This window comes from Macaca nemestrina, chromosome 7, assembly GCF_043159975.1.
Source record: "Macaca nemestrina isolate mMacNem1 chromosome 7, mMacNem.hap1, whole genome shotgun sequence".
Taxonomy (NCBI): Eukaryota; Metazoa; Chordata; class Mammalia; order Primates; family Cercopithecidae; genus Macaca; species Macaca nemestrina.
The window spans coordinates 17,915,221-17,936,347 of NC_092131.1; the positions used below are offsets into that span (position 1 = coordinate 17,915,221).

The following is a 21,127-nucleotide window of genomic DNA, read 5'->3' on the forward strand; positions in this document are numbered from 1 at the left end:
GGAGTTTGAGACCAACCCATGATGAAACCCCGTCTTTATGAAAAAATACAAAAAAATTAGCTGAACATAATCCCAGCTACTCGGGAGGCTGAGGCACGAGAATTATTTGCCCCCGGGAGGTGGAGGTTGCAATGAGTCCAGATTGCACCATGACCCTCCAGCCTGGGTGACAGAGCAAGACTCTGTCTCAAAAAAAAAAAAAAAAAAAAAAAAAAAAATTCCCCTAATAATGGAAATTCAAAATACGTGAAGCAAAAAACTAATAAAACTGTAAAGAAAAATGGACAAATCCATGATCGTGGTAGGAGGCTGCAACACCCCTATCAATAATTAATGAAGCAAGTAGACATAAAATCAATAAGGATATAGGAGACGTGAACAACACTGTCAACCAGTGTGACCTAATTGTCATCTATAGAATGTTCTACCCAACAACAGCAGAATACACATTCTTTTCAAGTCTACACAGCATATTTAATAAAATTGGTCATACTCTGGGCCATTAAACATGTCAATACATTTAAAGTACAAAGTATGTTCTTTGTGATGGAGTTATATTAGAAACCAATAGCAAAGCTGTGTGGAAAAGTTGCAAATAGTTGTTCCAAATAAAAGTTTAAAAGTTCCAGATAAATAGTACACTTCTAAATAATTCATAGGTCAAAGAAAAAAATCAAAAGGGAAAAATTAGGAAGTATTGTGAATTGAATGTAAAGACCACATTTCAAATTTTGTAGGATGGATTGAAAGCAATACTTGGAAAGTGGTAGCACTAACTTTCTATGTTTGGGAAAGAATAAATGTCTCAAACTGATGACCTCAGCTTCTACCTTTAATTAATTTCCACCTTTAACTACAAAAAAGAGTAAATAAGGCCCAAAATAAGTGGAGGAAAGGAAATAGTAAAGATTGTAATGGAAATTGATGAAATTGGAAAGAGGACAAACAAAAAAAAATTAAAAGCTGATTTTGTTGAGGTAATCAATAAAAATGAGAAACTACTACCCACACTGAGCAGTGGGGGAAAAAAAAGAGATCAAGGATTACTAATATTTAGATTGAAAATCTGTTACACTTTATATACAAGTTTTAGAATCACATTTGAAGTATGACTTTCAGGATTATTGCTGGGAGAACATGTTCTTGATATAATCCCTAGCTTGATAGAATTGCTCCAGGTTTTAAATTTTAAAAGGAGTAAAATAGCCTAGCAAGAAATCACTGCTGAACTCTGATTGCTGCTAACATGCAATTTTTCTATTAGAACTGTTCCATACTGAACCAATTTCAAACCATCTGCTTTTTCTTCATTCTCTATTATTGATACAAGTCAATTTTACATGGTATTTCTCTTGAAAGAAGAGGGCTCATGTGTAGATTAAATGTTTTTTCCACATGTATTATCTCTCTTCTTAATGTTTGGATCTTGAAGAACTGAAATTGGCCGGGTATGGTAGCTCACGCCTGTAGTCCCAGCAGTTTGGGAGGCCAAGGTGGGTGGATCACTTGAGCCCAGGAGCTTGACACCAACTAGAGCAACATGGCAAAACCCCATCTCTACAAAAATTAGCCAGGCCTGATGGTACATGCCAGTCCCAGCTACTCAGGGGGCTGAGGTAGAGGATTGCTTGAGCCCAGGAGGTTGAGACTGCAGTGAGCCATGATCGGGCCACTGCACGCCAGCCTGGGTGACAGAGCAAGACCCTGTCTCAAAAAAAAAAAAAAAAAAAAAGTCTGAAATGCTGGCCTTGGCCTCCTGGCAACTATTTATTCAGGTAATCAACTTTCCAAAGTTCTTTATAATACAGCTGTGACTTGGGAATTCTCCTCTACTATCCATTGCTCTTCTTCAGAACAGGGCTCTAACACGCCATCCACAGGATTCTTTGTGCAGGGCCCAGTTGCTGCCCAGCTTGCAGGGTGAGGTCAGATTCAGCTGCTTTCAGGAAGGGGCAGAGCCCCGAAGCTAGACACCCTGCCCTTTGGGTTTGGGATTATACCTAAACCTGGATGCCCAGGCCCTGCTTCCCAAGGGCTTCTAATCCTCTTGAAAAGTGGGTCATTTCAATAGAGATTTCCTTGTGAAAATTAAGAAGAGTGAAAAATTAAGTCAAAGCTACTAGAAATAACAGTAGAATGTCTGGAAGAAGTGTACATGCTGGGAGAATTTGAGGGCAGCCAGGGTGAGGAGCAGAAAGGTGCTAATGTTGTTTTTAATTGCCTGTAACCTAACAAGCAAGTGAATATAAGCAAAAACTGTTGTGGCTGCTTGAAACAAGGAAATATATGAGTGGGAGAAAAAAACCAAGCCATTTGTTAAAGGAAGCAGCAGATCACAGTTGAGGTCAGTTCTGATTTACAGTCTTGCTACCTCTTTCAGAGGGTTTCATTATAACCCTCATTCTCTGTGATGCACTTCATAACTTCTCCAAGTGTATAGAATGAATAAGCTTGCAACTAGAAGAGACCTGGAAAACAGTCATATGTCCTTATTTTAAAATGAGGAACCTAGGCTTCAGAGAAGAATCACAAAATGATACAGAGGAATAATAAAATAATAAATACTTGGCAAAATCCTTTTACAGTATTTATTATTATTATAATAGATAATTGCAGCAATCATTGCCTGAACAGTTATTGTGCAGATCTGTGATGAGCACATTCATCTGTAATGATTGTTATATTTAATACAACTATGATATTATGATTATCCTCTATATTAGCCCATTTTCACACTGCTCTAAAGAACTACCTGAGACTGAGTAATTTATTAAGAAAAGAGGTTTAATTGACCCACAGTTCCATAGACTTAACAGGAAACATAACTGGGGAGGCCTCAGGAAACTTACAATCAAGGCAGAAGGCAAAGGTGAAGCAAAGACCTTCTTCACATGGTGGCAGGAGAGAGAGAGAGAGTGAATGGGAAATTGACACACACTTTCAAACAACCAGATCTGGTGAGAACAAGGGGGAAATCAGCTCCCATGATTCAATCACCTCCCACCAGGCCCCTACCCCGACAGATATTACAATTCGAGATGAGATTTGGGTAGGGTAGGGACCCACAGCCAAACCATAGTATCTTCATTATGTTTTATTATTTTAAATTATTATTTTTGAGTCAGGGTCTCTAACTCCCAGACTCAAGTGATCCTCCCACCTCAGCCTCCCAAAGTGCTGGAATTACAAGCATGAGCCACTGTGCCTGGCTGATTATCCCCTTTTTATAAGTTAAAAAATTCTGGCCATTCATGGTGGTATGCACCTGTATTCCCAGCTGTGGTGGGAAGATCACTTGAGCCCAGGAGTTTGAGATCAGCCTTGGCACATTGCAAGACCATATCTCTTAAAAAAAAAAAAAGTACTAAAAAGTTTAATAATTAAAAAAAAAAAAATCCAGAAGCCTAGCGAGGTTAAGTAATTTGCCCAGAGTGGCACCACTAGCTAGTAAGTAGCCGACCAATGTGATCTGACCTCTAGCTCACCCTCTTAACCAATTGATAAGCCCTTCCTTTGATTTCTAATAGTGCCATGGGTCATATTCCTAATTGTGACAAAATTGAGGCCAGTATTCATTCCCCTAAGGAACTTTATGAATCAATGAGTTAAAGTCAGGAGTAGAATCAATACACAAAACACAAATCACCATGTTCTCTATAGTTGTTAGATGTTAATTTCAAATTTGGTTCTGGACTACCTAGCATCCAGAGCAAATAGGAAAACATGAGCAAGCACGGCTGCAGTCAAGGTCCATGCAACAAAACGCTTTTTCTAGAGAGACGTTAAGTCCTCCTGCCCTGGGATAGTTCTTCTGTGATGTCTCATGGAGGAGAGACTGGTGAGTGGATGTCACTGTCGACAAGCTGTTCAATAAATGCAGTAGTGAATTTTGTAACGCTGTTGCTTCATCTTTTCTTAATGTAGACCAGTGTTTAATGTCAGGGCAATTCTATGAAGGGCAAAGGCTGTGTGTTCCAAGTATACAGATCTCAGATGGTCTTTATTCCAGAAAAATTGTAGACCATTCTATATAAATAACAGCCAAGATTTACAGGGCTTTTCTTTATGCTAAAAGCTATAAATAAGAACTGAATGAGCATTGTCCCACTGAATCCTCATACATTTGTCTCTGTGTTATTATCTCAGATCTATGTAAAATATGCCTAAGGTTAAAAACCAGAAAAAAAGACTTCAGAATTTTGTTTTCACTAAGCGATTAGATTGAGCGTCTTTTCTGTTTCCTTATACTATTGCCATTTTAAATTAATGAACATATTCTACTTTGATACTTGAAAAAGCTTTCCAGGAACTTACTTTTAACCCTCAACTTTGAATGATGGAAAAATCAAAGAGATTGATTCATCATAACAGTAATTATGGACTGTGTGACTGCTATCCCGTGTAGGGTCCAATTGAAAAATAATTTGTGGATGATTAGGTTAATGGTCAGTTGGCTTGCATGCTTTTATTTATTAATATCTTATCTGGCTTGTTCTACACCAGACATTGACTATTAAAGGTATTATTTTTCTAAATTTAAATATCCTTTTTCTGGTCTTAGTTTCTGTCATAAAACACCTGCTATTATGTATGGTTTTATTTTGGCTTCTATGGAGCAAAGACCAAGGTATAGCAGGGATGAAGGTTTTGGTTGATTTCAGATTTCAATTGGCCTCCTAGTTCTTTTCTATAATCAGGAAATTGCATACACATTAAGGTGACCTTATCTTGATATTATAATCATAGGGGCATTTTGTGGGATCTCCTACAGATATTCACCCATCCGTGTGTTTATTTAATTACCCATTTAGAAAATGGTAAATATGTTTCACTATAGAGATGGGGAAGAATTAGGAGACACAGACACTGACCTAAAGACATTTTTTAAAAAATTATGTGGTCTGGGTGCGGTGACTCAAGCCTGTAATCCCAGCACTTTGGGAGGCCGAGGAAAGTGGATCACGAGGTCAGGAGTTCAAGACCAGCCTGGCCAACATGGTGAAACACCGTCTCTACTAAAAATACAAAAATTAGCTGGGCGTGGTGGCGGGTGCCTGTAATCCCAGCTACTCGGGAGGCTGAGGCAGGAGAATTGCTTGACCCTGGGAAGCGGAGGTTGCAGTGAGCCAAGATCGTGCCACTGGACTCCAGCCTGGGTGACAGAGCAAGACTCCATCTCAAAAAATATGTATATATCTTATGTGATAGGGAAGATGAAAGAAATATTGCCACTTCTTTTACCGCCAGATGTTTATTACAGGCAAGAAAACCTCTAAGAGTTCAGGAGGGCAGCACTGCCCCCTAGAGGAGGTGTGGGCCTGGAGCTGGACACGCTGAAGGATGGGTGGGATTTGAAACAGCGATGGAGCGAAGGAGAAAGGTGGTAAATGAATGCAGCGCAGGTGCCAGTTGTGTGCCCCGCCTCCTGCTCCTGTTGCTGGTGCTGTGCTCTCTGTGTAGAGTTCTTCAGAGACGCTCTTCTGTGGTGTCCACCTCAGTGCCTGAAATCTCTTCTTCCTAGGTCCCTGTTCTCTTACAAATCCCTCTCCCATCTCAGATTTGCATACCTAAATATATCAGCTGTCATGCTGTTAATGCAGTCCTCCCATTAACAGAATCCACTCTCCTTGGATTTTTACCTTTTTTTCTTAACCTCTGCAACAGCAAGGAGTATAGTACATAACTATAAATGAATTGTGTCCAGCCGAGTCAGCTGACATGATGAGAGTTGGGAAGGATTAAGAACTGGTGTGCATGGAAGGAGGGATGAAGCTTTAAAGTCCAGAATAAGATATTAAAACTTTGTGCTGTTTAACACCGAGGAACCTTTTAAGCTTTATGAGCAGGAGATTTATATAATAAAAAAGTAACAATTCCTGCCTGGGTTTGACAGAAGTAAGATTTAATTGGTTCAGATTTGTCTATTCTACTGTAACTGGTTTTTGTTTTTTTGTTTTTGTTGTTGTTGTTGTTTTGTTTTTTGAAATGGAGTTTCGCTCTTGTTGCCCAGGCTGGAGTGCAGTGGCGCGGTGTTGGCTCACTGCAACCTCTGTCTCCCAGGTTCAAATCTGGAGGTGAACATGTGATTCTCCTGCCTCAGCCTTCGGAGTAGCTGGGATTACAGGTGCGGCACCACCACACCTGGCTAATTTTTGTATTTTTAGTAGAGACGAGGTTTCACCATGTTGGCCAGCCTGGTCTTTAACTCCTGACCTCGGGTAGTCTGCCTGCCTCGGACTCCCAAACTGCTGGGATTACAGACATGAGCCATCACACCTGGCCTCTAACTGTTTTTACTCATTTTCCCTCCAATTATATAGTAAAACTTGATTTCTTCCATTAAGGTAGATTATTTTCTCTTTATTTCCTTACGCTTCTGTAGTAAACTGGAAGAAAATATTGTCCTCTGAATTCATTTATCATAGGTGACAACTCACTATTTTTGAAGTCACTTTCACCTACCATCCTTTCAGTCTTTCTGTGTGAACACATTATATCCTTCCCCCACCTCTTCACCGTCATGGCCCCTAAAAGTCATAATCTGAATTTTGTGTCTCAAACTAGAGAAGGTTTGTATTATCCCTTTTGAAAGACTGCTTCATCCTTTTAAACCCTAATTTTTAAGCATTTTTTAACTCCTAGAAAAATCAATATGTGGCACAATGAACATGAACCCTTCCTTTCTACTAAATCTAGGACCAGGCTTACAGCCCAAATAACTTGCCATTTTTATTGTTTTCTCCTTCACTCTCCCCAGGTTTATTGCAGTTTCTAATTTGAGCTCACTATGATAGCCAGATGCTAGACTCCTTCATTTTCAAGAGGATTTCTCTGTGTGCACTGACCCTGAAGCTTAGAACTGTGAACCACAAAAAGCTATACGTAATGACACTTTCAAGTAAAAAATTTATGTGGTTTTGTTAAGACTTTTTGAATATATCTTCCCCTGTGGTGAAAGATGATTACCCTCCTAAGAAACTGCTTAAAAACAAACAAGTAGAAAAAAATAACCTTTCTAGTCTCTCTCTGACATTTATATGTCATATATGTGACGTATGTCATATGACATATATGTGTGACATATATGTCAGAGAGAGACTAGAAAGGTTATTTTTTTCTACTTGTTTGTTTTTAAACAGTTTCTTAGGAGGGTAATCATCTTTCACCACAGGGGAAGATATATTCAAAAAGTCTAACAAAACTATATGAATTTTTTACTTGAAAGTTCCATTACGTATAGCTTTTTGTATATATGTGTGTGTGTGTGTGTGTATATATATATATATATATATATATATCACATTTATTAAGTAGTTTGGAAACTAAAAAATATGTACATGTCGGCAGGGCACAGTGGTTCATTCCTGTAATCCCAGCACTTTATGAGGCTGAGGTGGACAGATCATGAAGTCAGGAGTTCGAGACCAGCCTGGCCAATATGGTGAAACCCCATCTCTACTAAAAATACAAAAATTAGCCAGGTGTGGTGGCATGCACCTGTAATCCCATCTACTTGGGAGGCTGAGGCAGTAGAATCACTTGAACCCAGGAGGCGGAGGTTGCAGTGAGTTGAGACTGCACCATTGCACTCCAGCCTGGCAACAGAGTGAGACTCCGTCTCAAATATATATATATATATATATATATATATGTGTGTGTGTGTGTGTATATGTGTGTATATATGTGTGTAGATATATGTGTGTGTATATATATGTTATAGAACATGAAGAGAGTCCATTTTGCCAAGGATTGTTTATAAAATGGAAGGAGATGTTTTCCAGTTGCACAAAAAAATGCATGGACTTGCAGAGTCAGGAAGGATTTGTAAAGATCATTGGTCCCTCACGCCTGTAATCCCAGCATTTTGGGAGGCTGAGGTGGGCGGATCACAGGGTCATGAGATCGAGATCATCCTGGCTAACACGGTAAAACCCCATCTCTACTAAAAATACAAAAAATTAAGTGGGCTTGGTGGCAGGCGCCTGTAGTCCCAGCTACTCAGGAGGCTGAGGCAGGAGAATGGCGTGAACCTGGGAGGCAGAGCTTGCAGCGAGCTGAGATTGGGCCACTGCACTCCAGCCTGGGTGACAGAGGGAAACTCCGTCTCAAAAAAAAAAAAAAAAAAAAATCATTGGTCCAGTGGTCTTTAAACCATGATCCTCAATCCTAGATTCTTTGGGGACACATTCAAAAGACACTGCTGGATAGGGAAGAATGGGAAGGCCACCCACTTCAAACCAAGTAGTTCTGCCTTCATCTCCTCTACAGATGAGGCTTTCCATTTTCATATAAAGAAAAACCTTTCCTACAGCTTAAAAAAAAATAAAGGTTGCCAACTATTGATAGAGTCCAATGACCCAGGCAATTTCTGAATACCTTCTGCAGACATATTAACAATAAACATAGATAAACACAGAGACCTGTGTGGTTCCTAACGTTGTGATGGTAATTTGTAACCACAGTAAAGTATGTTTAAGTAACTGTTAGTAGTGAAATGGTGTATACAAAAGACTTAACATTGTTTATGAAATTAGAATTTTCTGAACATATTCTTCCTCTGGAGGCGGGGTGGGAGGGGACACAGGTAATACATTTCTTATTGGGTATGAAATCTGATGTCAGTAGAATTACTGAAAGCCTTTGTGAAGTGGTAATTTTAGGTGTGAATGTTGTGACAGCAGGTGGAGCTAGTAGTAGGAACTCTATTTCTAGGCTATTTAGAGAGCTAGGTGTATACAGCTTACATTAGTGTGTTTTCATTGTGGAGCTTCAGGAATAGCATGTTATTAAGTATTGGCTTTGGAAAGTGATCATATTACTACAACATGAGAGCTGAGCTGAACAAAAAAATTCCTCTGTGGTTTTTAGAAAAGGGGCTTGTATTTGGATAAATGTTGCCTTGGAAGACTAAGACAATTAAGGGCATAGAAGGGAGGGGAAATGTTCACACGATATATGCTTGATGAGTTTAACCCCTAGAATATGGACTTTAAGAAATAAAGTATATGATTTTGTGGGAAAATAGTGTGAAAGAAATTGATTACACATATGGAGTAATTGGTGTTATTGGATGGCTTTTCCTTTTAAGTGGTAATAAGCATACAGTTTAAATCCACATACATTTTCTCCTAGTAAAAGCTAAAGAACATTTGTTTTTATCCTACAAAATTGTGAAATAAAGACCTGAATACTTCATAGCTCCAAATACTTGTGAGTTATCTGAATAAGTAATATAAAAGATATCACCACTCAGGTCCTTTTTTTTCCTTATGAATTACACAGTGAACTATGGAATTGTGCTTTTTTCCCTTTATCACTTCTCTAAGTCAAATGCAATGATAAGAGCAAATATTATGAATGTAGTTGTCTCTGGATTTTGTTTGGTTTTTACTATATCATATGTTTTAAGAAATGGGAGTTTCCGAAGTGACAGTTTATTTTGCTGGCTATGTGAATAGAAAGAGACCTACTTTTTGGCATTCATTTACAAAGTTATAAGATCATTTAAAACATGGGTTTTTTGTTTTTTGTTTTTTTTCCTGTTTTGAGACAGTCTTGCTCTGTCATCCAGGCTGGAGTGCAGTGGCACGATTGCGGCTCACTGCAACCACCAACTCCTGGGTTCAGGCTATTCTTATGCCTCAGCCCCCCTCCGAGTAGCTGGGATTACAGGTGCATGCCGCCACACCTGGCTAATTTTTGTATTTTTAGTAGAGGCAGGTTTTGCCATGTTGGCCAGGCTGGTCTCAAACTCCTGACCTCAGGTGATTTGCCTGCCTCAGCCTCCCAAATTACTGGGATTACAGGTGTGAGCCACCGCACCTGGCTAATTTTTGTATTTTTAGTAGAGACAGATTTGCCATGTTGGCCATGCTGGTCTGGAACTCCTGACCTCAACCTCTCTGCCCACCTTTGCCTCCCAAAGTGTTGGGATTATAGGCATGAGCCACCACACCTGGTCTAAAACACACATTTTTAAGCCTGGCATGGTGGCATATGCCTTTAGTTCCAGCTACTGGGGAGACTGAAGTGGAGGATAACTTGAGGCTAGGATTTTGAGGCTGCAGTGCGCTGTGGCCATGCCTGTGACTAGCCTCTGCACTCCAGCCTGGGCAACGGAGCGAGACCATGTCTCTAGGAAAAAAAAAAAAAAAAAAAACCCACACACATTTTAATGCTTTTTGCTAAAACTCTAAACAACATCTTCTTGTTTATTATTCATTGAACGTTACTTACTCAGCAAACATGTAATGAATGCCTACTGTCTGCTAGGCATTATGTTAAACGTGGGATAAAATTTTGAACACTATACACTGCTTTCCCTCAGCAGGTCTCAGGCAGACATGTGGCCAAATAATTACCATAGATCCTAATCACTTCTATGATTGCATGATGAACAGAGCGCTGTCGGGTCACAGAAAGAGGACTCAGCTGAGAGAAATCAGAGACACATTCAAATAGGAGATGAGGCCTGGGTTGCATCTGGAAGGAGATGTAAACATTCCCTAGGAGAAACAAGGAGAAAGTGCATTATTCCAGGCAGTGTGTTTTATACATGCAAAGGTGTGGAGTGTGAAAGGGCCTCTTGGCTTGGGGAAGCACCAGGAAGTTGACTAGGAAGTCTTGAGAGGTAGACTGGGGTACGTTTCTGAAGGGTCTCCAAGGACATGCCATTATCAGTAAATACATTATTCAAGAATTTCAGCTACTCTAGATGCTACTTAATTGACTAGATTTTGGTGTTTTTGAAGCTAAAGTTATGGATATGACCTGATGGGCACATGGCATGGCTAGACTTCAATTTTAACCTCAGCTAGCAATTTGGCATATGGTCTCTGTCACAGGGGTGATTAGATAAGAATGGAGCTGCATCAATATGTATCCCCACAACTACAGAAAAAAAATGCTACATATGCTAATTTGCTATAGTACATACGATTGAGCACCTGCCAGGCACTCTGGTATGTGAGGGAGATATGCCCTGTTGCCTAGAAGACAGCCGGCCACCTCCTGAACTTCTCCTCTTGGTTGTCTCCAGAGCGCTAAACACTTCACACAGCTGAATGGCAACTCCTCATCTTGCCCCAATTTTGCTCTTCTCCCAGACATTCTCCTCTCTTTAAGTAGCTCTTCAAGCCAGAATCTATGGGATATTCTTGACGTCTCCTTCTTTCTCACCCGCCACATCTAGTTCTTCATCAAGCTATGTTATTTAGATTCTAAAATATATCTGGAAACCTTCCACTCCTCTCATCCCCACTGCCAGCAACCCTGGCAACCACATCTCTTGCCAGTAGGCTCCTAACTGGTCTCTCTTTCTACATTTTTGCTCCCCCACCTCAGTCCCTTTATCAAGATAATGGCCAGAAAGATATTTCAAAACACATCATATAACTTCCCAATTCAAACCTTCTGTTGACTTCCTATTGCAGCTTAAATAAAACCCAAATTATTTACTGTGGTCCACAAGAGTCTGTGAGTTCTGGCCCCTGCTGCTCTCCCCAACCTCATCTTGTATCACTTCTCTCTGGCTCACTTTGTTCTAACCACAGCAGCCTGTTTTCATTTTCCCACCTTGCCACCCGACGGCCTCGGCACAGGCTGTTCCGACTGCCAGCAATGCTCTTCCTCCCAATACTAGGTCATTGGTATTGTCTCATGGTTTAGGTCTTGGCTTAAATATCTCCTCCCTGAAGGGATCTCTCCTTCACCAGAGTCTACTCTACATGAGGATTCCTGTGAATCTTTTTCACAACCTCCTGTCTTTCCCCTCATTGCCCATGCCACAGTTTGCATTGAGGTGTGTGTTTGAAAAATTGACTGCCTTCCCCACCAGATCAGTAGCTCCCTTGGGACTAGAATCACGTATATTCTCTTTTTCCCTCTATTTCCAAAGCTTAATACAGTGCCTGGCCCACAGTAGGTCCTAAAATGTTATAAAGGAATCATTGAAGAACAGAAAGACATTTTTTTTCCGTTTTAAATCTTTAAATATAAATAAAGATGTAGGAAATTAAGAAAATCATTTCTACATTTTTTTAAATGATTGGAACTATTTTACAAAAGGTAGGCTGGGCGCGGTGGCTCAAGCCTGTAATCCCAGCACTTTGGGAGGCCGAGACGGGCGGATCACGAGGTCAGGAGATCGAGACCATCCTGGCTAACACGGTGAAACCCTGTCTCTACTAAAAATACAAAAAACTAGCCGGGCGAGGTGGCAGGCGCCTGTAGTCCCAGGTACTCGGGAGGCTGAGACAGGAGAATGGCATAAACCCGGGAGGCGGAGCTTGCAGTGAGCTAAGATCCGGCCACTGCACTCCAGCCCGGGCAACAGAGCCAGACTCCGTCTCAAAAAAAAAAAACAACAACAAAAAAAAAAAAAAAAAAAAAAGGTATACAGCTTAGTATTACCTCACTAAAAGAAAAAAATGTGCATGCGGTTATTGTATGATTAGAGGCTATTTTTAAAACAGAGTGATAATGTTATTTTATGGAAATTTTGAGTTATAAAAATGAACCACTCTTTTTATATATGTAGAGCTCAGTTCACTAAAATGTTTAAATTCTTGGCTTTGCTCTTTAAACCTACTACAAAGATCACATTAGAATTCATTTTAATAGACATTGTAAGCACAGTATCCAATCTCATTTTATCATGCTGGGCTCTTTTATTATGAGAGTCGCAGGAAGCTGAGCCTGAGGCTGCTCCACACGTTGTGGGGTGTATCCAGGGCTGGGGATGGTGCCAGCTCTATTGTTTATGTAATATTCTCTCCACCTTTATCTGTGGTGTGCAATTGGTATTGACTTTTAAGAAACTACTTCTCTGACCCGATCTCCCAGTTGGAAAAAAACCTGCCATAGTGACATCTGGCTAGGAAAAAAGGGATCAAAGAAGCATAAGGAAAGAAAAATTATGAGACCTTGTTTAATAAGTAGTTTCCTGCTTATTAGATCTGTTGCAGGGAAGAGTGTTACACTTTTTTCAAGGTCACCATTTCTTTACCCCTGGAAAAAGCTCAGTGAACCCTAAAAGTGTCTTGCATTTTCACTATTGTTTTCTAGTGTTGGGTCTGTTAAATGTTAGCATTTAGCAAAATGCCTTTTTTGGTCTTCAGGAGACTTTACAGATCTTGAGTAAATACCACAATTAAGATAAAATTAGATTATTTGTGATATTTATTACTGTTCATTTCTGTTTAATTTTTTCTTAAAGAGAAAGACAGTAACCTTTGACAAATTTTTCTTTCCCCAACTTTCAGGTATATTACTCGAGGGGTTTTTAAATATTGTCAGGAAAAAGAAGGAAGCTCAACGGTATCGGAATGAAGTAAGACACATCTTCACAGCCTTTGACACATACTGTAAGTGTCTCTAATGTGTTTTGATGTAAAAAAAAAAATTGCTATTAAGGGATTGCGAATAGGATTATATACCCAGTAAATCAAATATATAATATACTTGGAAGATTATATTACTGTATTCGTTAGATGTTACCTTAGGTATTGGTGCACATTTTTTTCTCCATCGTGATTTTAAATTCTTGACATTTACCGCGGATGAAGTGGTATTTACAGTTATATGGTTGTGTTAATATATTGTACCTTGATTGTCATGGGGACCGCAAAAGGACTGGCCATGGGGGATATAGGCCATGAGCCACCTATGGAGGTGTGGGAGACTGTGTGACTTCTTCATCAACTCTTGGTCTGACCTACATATGATTGATGGAATTGTTTTCCCACATAGGGTGTGGCTGAGAGGGGTGGGTGGCTGTAGACCCCCTAGGCCCCACAGATCATACACAGAGTGAAAAGACTCATGGCGTCTAGATTCAATGTCTTGACTGCTGTTATGGTTTCCTTCTAAATATTAATATTTCATGATTCTAATACCAAGCAAAGGAAAAGACATGAATTTTGAAGACTGCCTTGTTTTGGTAACTCACAAAGACTCAAAGTCTAACACCACTGTTACAGTGCATGTCTCCGTATAGTGCTATCCCGGGGACTGAGAGAATCGGCAAAATGATAGGGCCAGAAGTGACCTTCAAGATCAGCTGGGACTGCACTGAAGGAAAGTATTATTAGAATCTCAAATTATTCCAATGAGACTATCTCAGATTACCTTATATGTGAAACCAACCATAAACTATTGCTTTTCTCCTAGTAATATGTTAAAGTAAGTTTTTCACAAATGTTATGGCTGAAGTAACAGTTGATAGGTCTTATCAAAGTAAGTGAATATTTTTTATTGTTTTCAAATAGATCGTGGATTTTTAACTTTGGAAGATTTCAAAAAAGCATTTAGGCAGGTGGCTCCCAAGTTACCAGAAAGGACTGTTCTTGAAGTATTCAGGTGAGGCATCAAAATCCTTCTGTACACCATCCTCTTTTGATTTACCATTTGCTTTTACATGTTTTTGATTTTATGGAAAGCACTTATTTATTCTGATTTTTCAGTCAGGAACATTTGTCTCTTGCAGCATAGTGTCATGATCCAGGAGGGAAATCTATAGTTAACTATGGGTCCTTCCACACCCGTGACAGTGGACTGTAAAGTCGGGGGAGCACTTGCACACCAGGCAGGTTCATACAAGCATTTATGAGTAGCGGCAGGAGAGGAATAGGAAGAAAGAATAACTTCTTCAGATACTTACGTGTGACCCAAGGGAAAATGAAGCTTTAGTAATATTTAGCATGGACGCTGGTGTCCTCACATGGTCTGCATTTCAGATGAACACAGGTTACATGTGATTCTTGAGTTGTCTGGAGAGAACGGTTGGAGTTGCCTGATGGTAGCCCCCTCATTCCCTTGCTTTCAAAGCCACTGACACATGTTGCTGTTCACACATACCTGATAAAGTGGATTTAAAGATTATATTATGTGGTTCTTATGAACGAATCCTGACAAAATGGACAAGTGGCTTAAAAGCAGTTTCTGTTAGGAAACTGCAGATTGAAGGTAGTATTAATAGTGCAAACACATGCTGATGTGAGAACACAGCAGAGCTGTCTCTTCTCTGACTCCCAGCATGAGCTCTTCATCAACCCTGTTAACAGGTGTATTCATTAGCGTTCAGCACACTAATGAGAGCCAGAAAACCCAAAAGAACGGAAACTCAGAAAATACAGAAATTCATTTCTCTGTCATATAAACATCGGCAAACCAGGGATGAATGTTGACCATACAGTCGGGAAGGATCCAGATTGCCCGTTTTCTTGTTGCTCTGGCTGTATCAACACCTGGCTTCTCCCTCTTGCTCCAAGATGGTTGCTTAAGTTTCAGCAGTCAAATCTGAATTCCAGCTGGTTAGGAGAAAAAGAAAGCAGAAGGTATGCACTCCTTTTCAGGACATATATTTTTTCCACTTACAACCCAGTGACCAAAACTTAGTTCCAAGGTCATGCACAGCTGCAAGGGGGAAGAGTTTTGGAAAAGGTAGTCTTTGCTCTGGGCAATGATGTGCCCACGAATAGAGGTTTTGATACCAAGGAAGAGGGAGAGAGAATGGATATTGGGGGACATCTCGCAGATGTTCCCATTTGGGATAAAAGTAACTTAATGAAATACGACCAGAGCCAGCCCTTCTCAATAGAAATTATTAAATAAGTTATTTGAATGAAGATTTGCAGTCATTATCATTAACAGTGACATATATGAAATTCATTTGCTGTATCGTTGACAAGCAAGCTACTAAGCAAGCTATTGAAGAAGAGCAAAGAAGTTAAAGCCAGATGCATACAAAATGCTTATAGGAAAATATTACTTAGTTGATTTTGTAAAAGCAAATCCTTTAAAATGTAGCATCTTTGTATTTTGTGATGAGATAGGTAATGAATATCAGTATACTTCTACCATACAAAAGTTGTTTTTAACAAAGGAACTAAAAATTGATACTCATTTTCTTTTTACAAAAAGACAAGTTGTCCAAATTTGATGAACTTTTTGTGTTAAATGGTTTTAGTAGATACTACCTTATATAGATTTTTGAAAAATATATTTAAATGTAGCCATTCAGGCAATGTTTTAATGATGAATGAGAAAATAACACCTTCTTAGAAGAAAAGCTGTGCTATAGGGAGAACATTTTTGAAATAGATGTTTCAAAATGTTACTTTATTTTAAAACATAATGTATGTCACCTATTAAAATTCATATCTTCACGTTTGGTATGTTTAAAATGGAATGTCCTGGCCAGGCATGGTGGCTCATACCTGTAATCCCCGCACTTTGGGAGGCCAAGGTGGGTGGATCACTTGAGGTCAGGAATTCGAGACCAGCCTGGCCAACATGGCGAAACCCCATCTGTACTAAAAAGACAAAAATTAGCTGGGTATGGTAGCACGTGCTGTAGTCCCAGCTACTCGGGAAGCTGAGGCAGGAGAATCACTTGAACCTGGGATGTGGAGGTTGCAGTGAGCTGAGATCACACCACTGCACTCCAGCCTGGGTGACAGAGTGAGACTCCGTCTCAAAAAAAAAAAAACTACAAAGTTGGTGATTTTAGCACACAATTATTAAAAACAGAAATTTGGCCTGGTGTGGTGGTTCAATCCTAGCACTTTAGGAGGCCAAAGCAGGAGGATTGCTTGAGGCCAAGAGTTCAAGACCAGCCTGGGCAACATAGACCCAATCTCTACACAAAATACAAAAATTAGCCAGGTGTGTTGGCATATACCTGTAGTCCTAGCTACTAGCTACTTGGGAGGCTGAGATGGGAAGATCTCTTGAGCCCAGAAGTTTGAGGCTGCAGTGAGCCATGGTTGCACCACTACACCCCAGCCTGGGCAACAGAGCAAGACCCTATCTCTTAAAAAAAAATGTGTATATACATATATATATATGTATTTGTCCATCTTTCCATGGGTTACAGTATATCTTGAAAATGTATTAAAGCTATTGAATTATATATAAAATTATATATATTGAATTATATATGTAATATATAATTATGATTGGAATTATATATATTAATGTATATAATTGTATATATGTAATATATAATTGATTATAGATATTTAAGTATATAATATGTAATATATAATTAATTATATATAATCTATAACTATTTAATTGCATTTAATATATATGCAATATATAATTATATAATTGATATAATTGTATATAATTTGTTATATATAATTATACATAAATATATAACTAATATATTAATAATTGTATATATGATTATATATGATTAACATATATAAACATATATAATTATATATATAATTCAATAGTGAGATATCAGGAAAGATGGACATTTACCAGCTGAATTTTAGTTGGCGTTAACAACAAAATAATAATTTTAGAAAATACAACAAATTTTCAAATTCCTAAATCTTTACATTATCAGAGGATGGAGTCAGTGGCATGATGACCTTTTCCCATTTTGATCTATGTATTTTCATGAGTTACCTGTACTATCCATTAAAACCAAGTATCAAAACAAATTGAATTTTAAATTGCTCACTTACAAAATATTAAGCCAAGATTTTCAGAAATAATAAAGTATATTAATGTACATTGTTCTAGTTAAGTATTATTAATAATTTCTAGTGACATCAGAAAGTTATTTTCCATTAATGAATAAAATATTTTTATCTTTAATTCTTTAGAAATTTCTATACTTTAACCATGTACATAGTATATTAATATAATAACACATGTGCTCCTCTATAAATAAGTATATTCATGTTGTGGAATATATGCCCACAAATCTTGTACTTCCTAGGGTTGTGAGACCAAAACAGTTTGGAAACTGCAACATACAGCCAAAGAAGATACTTTGTTGATTGAATATGGGCTTTTTAAACTCTCAATTGTATTTTTATAATATCACAATCCCAAAATTAGACTAAATAATGAATAACACGATCAGGCATGGTGGCTCGTGCCTGTAATCCCAGCACTTTGGGAGGCCGAGGCGGGCAGATCACCTGAGGTCAGGAGTTCGAGACCAGCCTGGCCAACATGGCGAAACTCCATCTGTACTAAAAAGTACAAGAATTAGCCGGGTGTGGTGGTGGGCATCTGTAATTCCAGCTACTCAGGAGGCTGAGGCAGTAGAATCGCTTGAACCCAGGAGGTGGAGGTTGCAGTGAGCCGAGATCACGTCACTGCACTTCAGCCTGGGCAACAAGAGCGAGACTCCGTCTCAAAAAAAAAAAAAGAGTAACACGTATTAAAGGAAGTTGTGAACTCGAAAAATATTTCCTGTTTGTGTAAATTGAAGTAGGCCAAAGAAACAGAGATGTCTAACATATCACACATATCCTTATTTCAGTCATGCAAACAATTTTCAATAATAAAAAAAAGCAGCTGCTGAGGCTGTTAGCGATGCAAAATTATTTAATGTTTCCAAGGTTAGACGTTCACTTTTTGAGATGCTTGAGTAGCTTTTCACTTAATTAACCAGCATGTATGGGTTTCGTTACCCAGGTCCACAATTCACTACACAGGTCCAGAAAAAAAGCTGATCTCTGAAAAGCACTAGAAGAAGGCAGCTAGAGAGGGAGAATTCTAATTAGGCCGGGGTCCTCTGTGGCTTGAATGACTGAAGAAGTTTTTATAGTCTTCAATTCAGTGACTGCCAGATTCTTCCCAAAGAAATTTCTAGAGATCAAGAGTAGGCTCTTTCGAAAGTACTTGCCCGCATTACACTTTAATTTTACAAACCAAAGAACAGCAGTTCAACCCACCAAACAACAAAAACAATCCAAAGAAAGAGATTTGGACATAGGCATCAAGGAATCATTTCACTTTATAATTTAATAGAAACACTGGTGCATCATTCATTAATTTGGAAAGTGAGAACTAAATGTAACATAATTTTGTAAGGTTTGTGAATTGTTGCCTAGGTATTCTGGTGATGTTTACTTTAGTGATTTAATCATTAATGAAAGCAATGTGGTTTTTTAGAAAACATATTATTAGGGTTCATAACATTCACATTTTGTTGTGCAATCATAATCTCCTGTTTTGATTTAGTCGTAGCTCTACAGTTGAATGAATTCAAAGCTCACCTCCAGGCCTTTTGCTATGGTTTCTGCTTAACTGAAGTTTATCCTCAAGTAGGGGTCATAGGAATTATATTCCCCACTGTCTTTCATGTTCAAAAATGCTTATCTGGGTCACTGTATTTGAATAAAAATATGTAATGGATTGAATGCTAACATTTTTGAGTCACATTCTTTTTCTTTGAGAACATTGGTTATGCTTATATTGGAAGTCCTTTTAAGTTTTTTGCTAATTTTTATTTTATTGCTTGCTTTGCTCTTAATATATTACCATGTCACTTAGTGTATTTTCAACAATATCTATTCTCCTTCATACTGCATCCAATTTGGCATTTTTCTTTTTCTGTTTTGGTTTTACTTTTCTCTTACATTTCTTTCTTGAGCTGTATCAGCTGATGTCTCATATCCTTTTGTTGTTTTGCTGTATCTTGTTATTTTGTAGTATCTCCCGTATCAACGTTCAGCTCTTGTTTTATAGAGGCATTTGTTTTATTAGGGGAAACAGTGATTTTTCAGATTTTATTTTTAAATGAGTGATTGCTTGGGGGAAGATAATTATAACTTTTTCCACATAAATTATTGAAAGCAAGTTTTCTACCAAGAGAAAAGTTGTGAGGAACAAATTACTTTCATAAACCAAGGGATATCTCATATAAAAAATTTAAAATTGGTACTCATTTGTTATGTCTAAAGATATCATAAAATCTTTAATACTTGGATTTCAAAATTTGAGACTTTTTTCAGTGTTTGAAACTTAAAACTTTCGGGTGGGTGTGGTGGCTCATGCCTGTAATCCAACACTTTGGGAGGCCGAGATGGGCAGATCGCTTGAGACCAGCCTGGCCAACGTTGTGAAACCCTGTCTCTACTAAAAAAAAAAAAAATTAGCCTGGCATGGTGTTGCACACTTGTAATCCCAGCTACTCCGGAGGCTGAGGCACAAGAATTGCTTGAACTTTGGAGGCAGAGATTGCAGTGAGTCAAGATCATGCCACTGTACTCCAGCCTGGGCGATGGAGCAAGACTCTGTCTCAAAAAAAACTAGTCTCTACTGAAAATACAAAAGTTAGCTGGGTGTGGTCGCACGTGCCTGTAGTCCCAGCTACCTGGGAGGCTGAGGCAGGAGTATCACTTGAACCTGGGAGTCGGAGGTTGCAGTGAGCCTAGACTGCGGCATTGCACTCCAGCCGGGGTGACAGAGCAAGACTTCGTCTCAAAAAAAAAAAAAAATACCATAACTTTGCTTTCCTCTTAGAACTAGTAGTCACAATTTGTGTATTCGTGTACTATATCAAAGATGATGTTTCATTATTAGTCAGAATTTCTACCCACTAAAAATGGCAGAAGATCAAGAGATATAAGAGCTGTTTGTACTATAGTACTGTTTGTACTATAGAGTTAATGTTAGATAATAGGCTGTTTTGAGCAATTAAAAGTTAAGTAAGAAATGTCTTTCCTCTTTAACGCTAATAAAACTTGTGGGAAATTTTGTAGCACTATCTCTTGTTTTCAATGTTCAGAAATCTTCAGTGACTGTAAGGGGTAAAGTTAAACTCTTTAACCTGGCTTTCCAACATCTGGTCCCCTTTCCAAACTCATCTTTCATCAGTCCCAAATTCCTGTGTTTCCCTTGGCATGGTACTTGTTCCTTTGATTATGTGATGTGCATTTATACTTCATTCTGTTTCGCTTGCCTAGCAGTGCCTTTCCCTACTCTTACCTGTCCAGATTTAAACCATCTTTAAAGGTCCTCCTCAATAAAGCCTTTCTTTCTCTACATTGTATGGTCTTCTTTCCCTAAACGTTGATAGTATTTACTGTTATGTATTTTTTCATTCACCTACTTGATAAATGAAAACACCGTGTATATGATTATCCCCATACGTTAGTACAAGTTCTTTGAGTTTATGGACTTATATCTGTAATCGCCACTGCCCTTGGCATGTTGCTTTATGCATTGCAGTTAATAAATAATCATTGGTCCATTGCCACTTATTCCAAATGCCCAGTGACAGTAAAATTCTATTTTCTTTGTGGTTTAATTTATTTCTCATAAACTAGGAAAGAGTACTTTAAAATGCAGTCAGGAGCTTCATAGCCACATG

The 21,127-nt window shown here is 38.6% G+C and overlaps 1 protein-coding gene across 11 annotated transcripts in view; it reads left to right on the top strand.

Moving 5' to 3' along the window:
- Positions 1 to 21,127, top strand: part of LOC105467566 (EF-hand calcium binding domain 11) — a 161,107-nt gene that overhangs the window by 9,319 nt on the left and 130,661 nt on the right. For 10 of the 11 annotated variants that reach the window (XR_011625641.1, XM_011717260.3, XM_011717259.3 and 7 more), the window contains exons 4-5: positions 13,263 to 13,364; positions 14,268 to 14,358. Coding sequence is in view for 10 of the 11 variants with exons in the window: in XM_011717260.3 (XP_011715562.2) it covers positions 13,263 to 13,364; positions 14,268 to 14,358 (193 nt within the window). In the remaining variant the exon portion in view is untranslated. Of the gene's footprint in view, positions 1 to 13,262; positions 13,365 to 14,267; positions 14,359 to 18,993; positions 19,201 to 21,127 lie in introns of those variants that run through there. The other variant, XM_011717268.3, reaches the window with a different exon arrangement.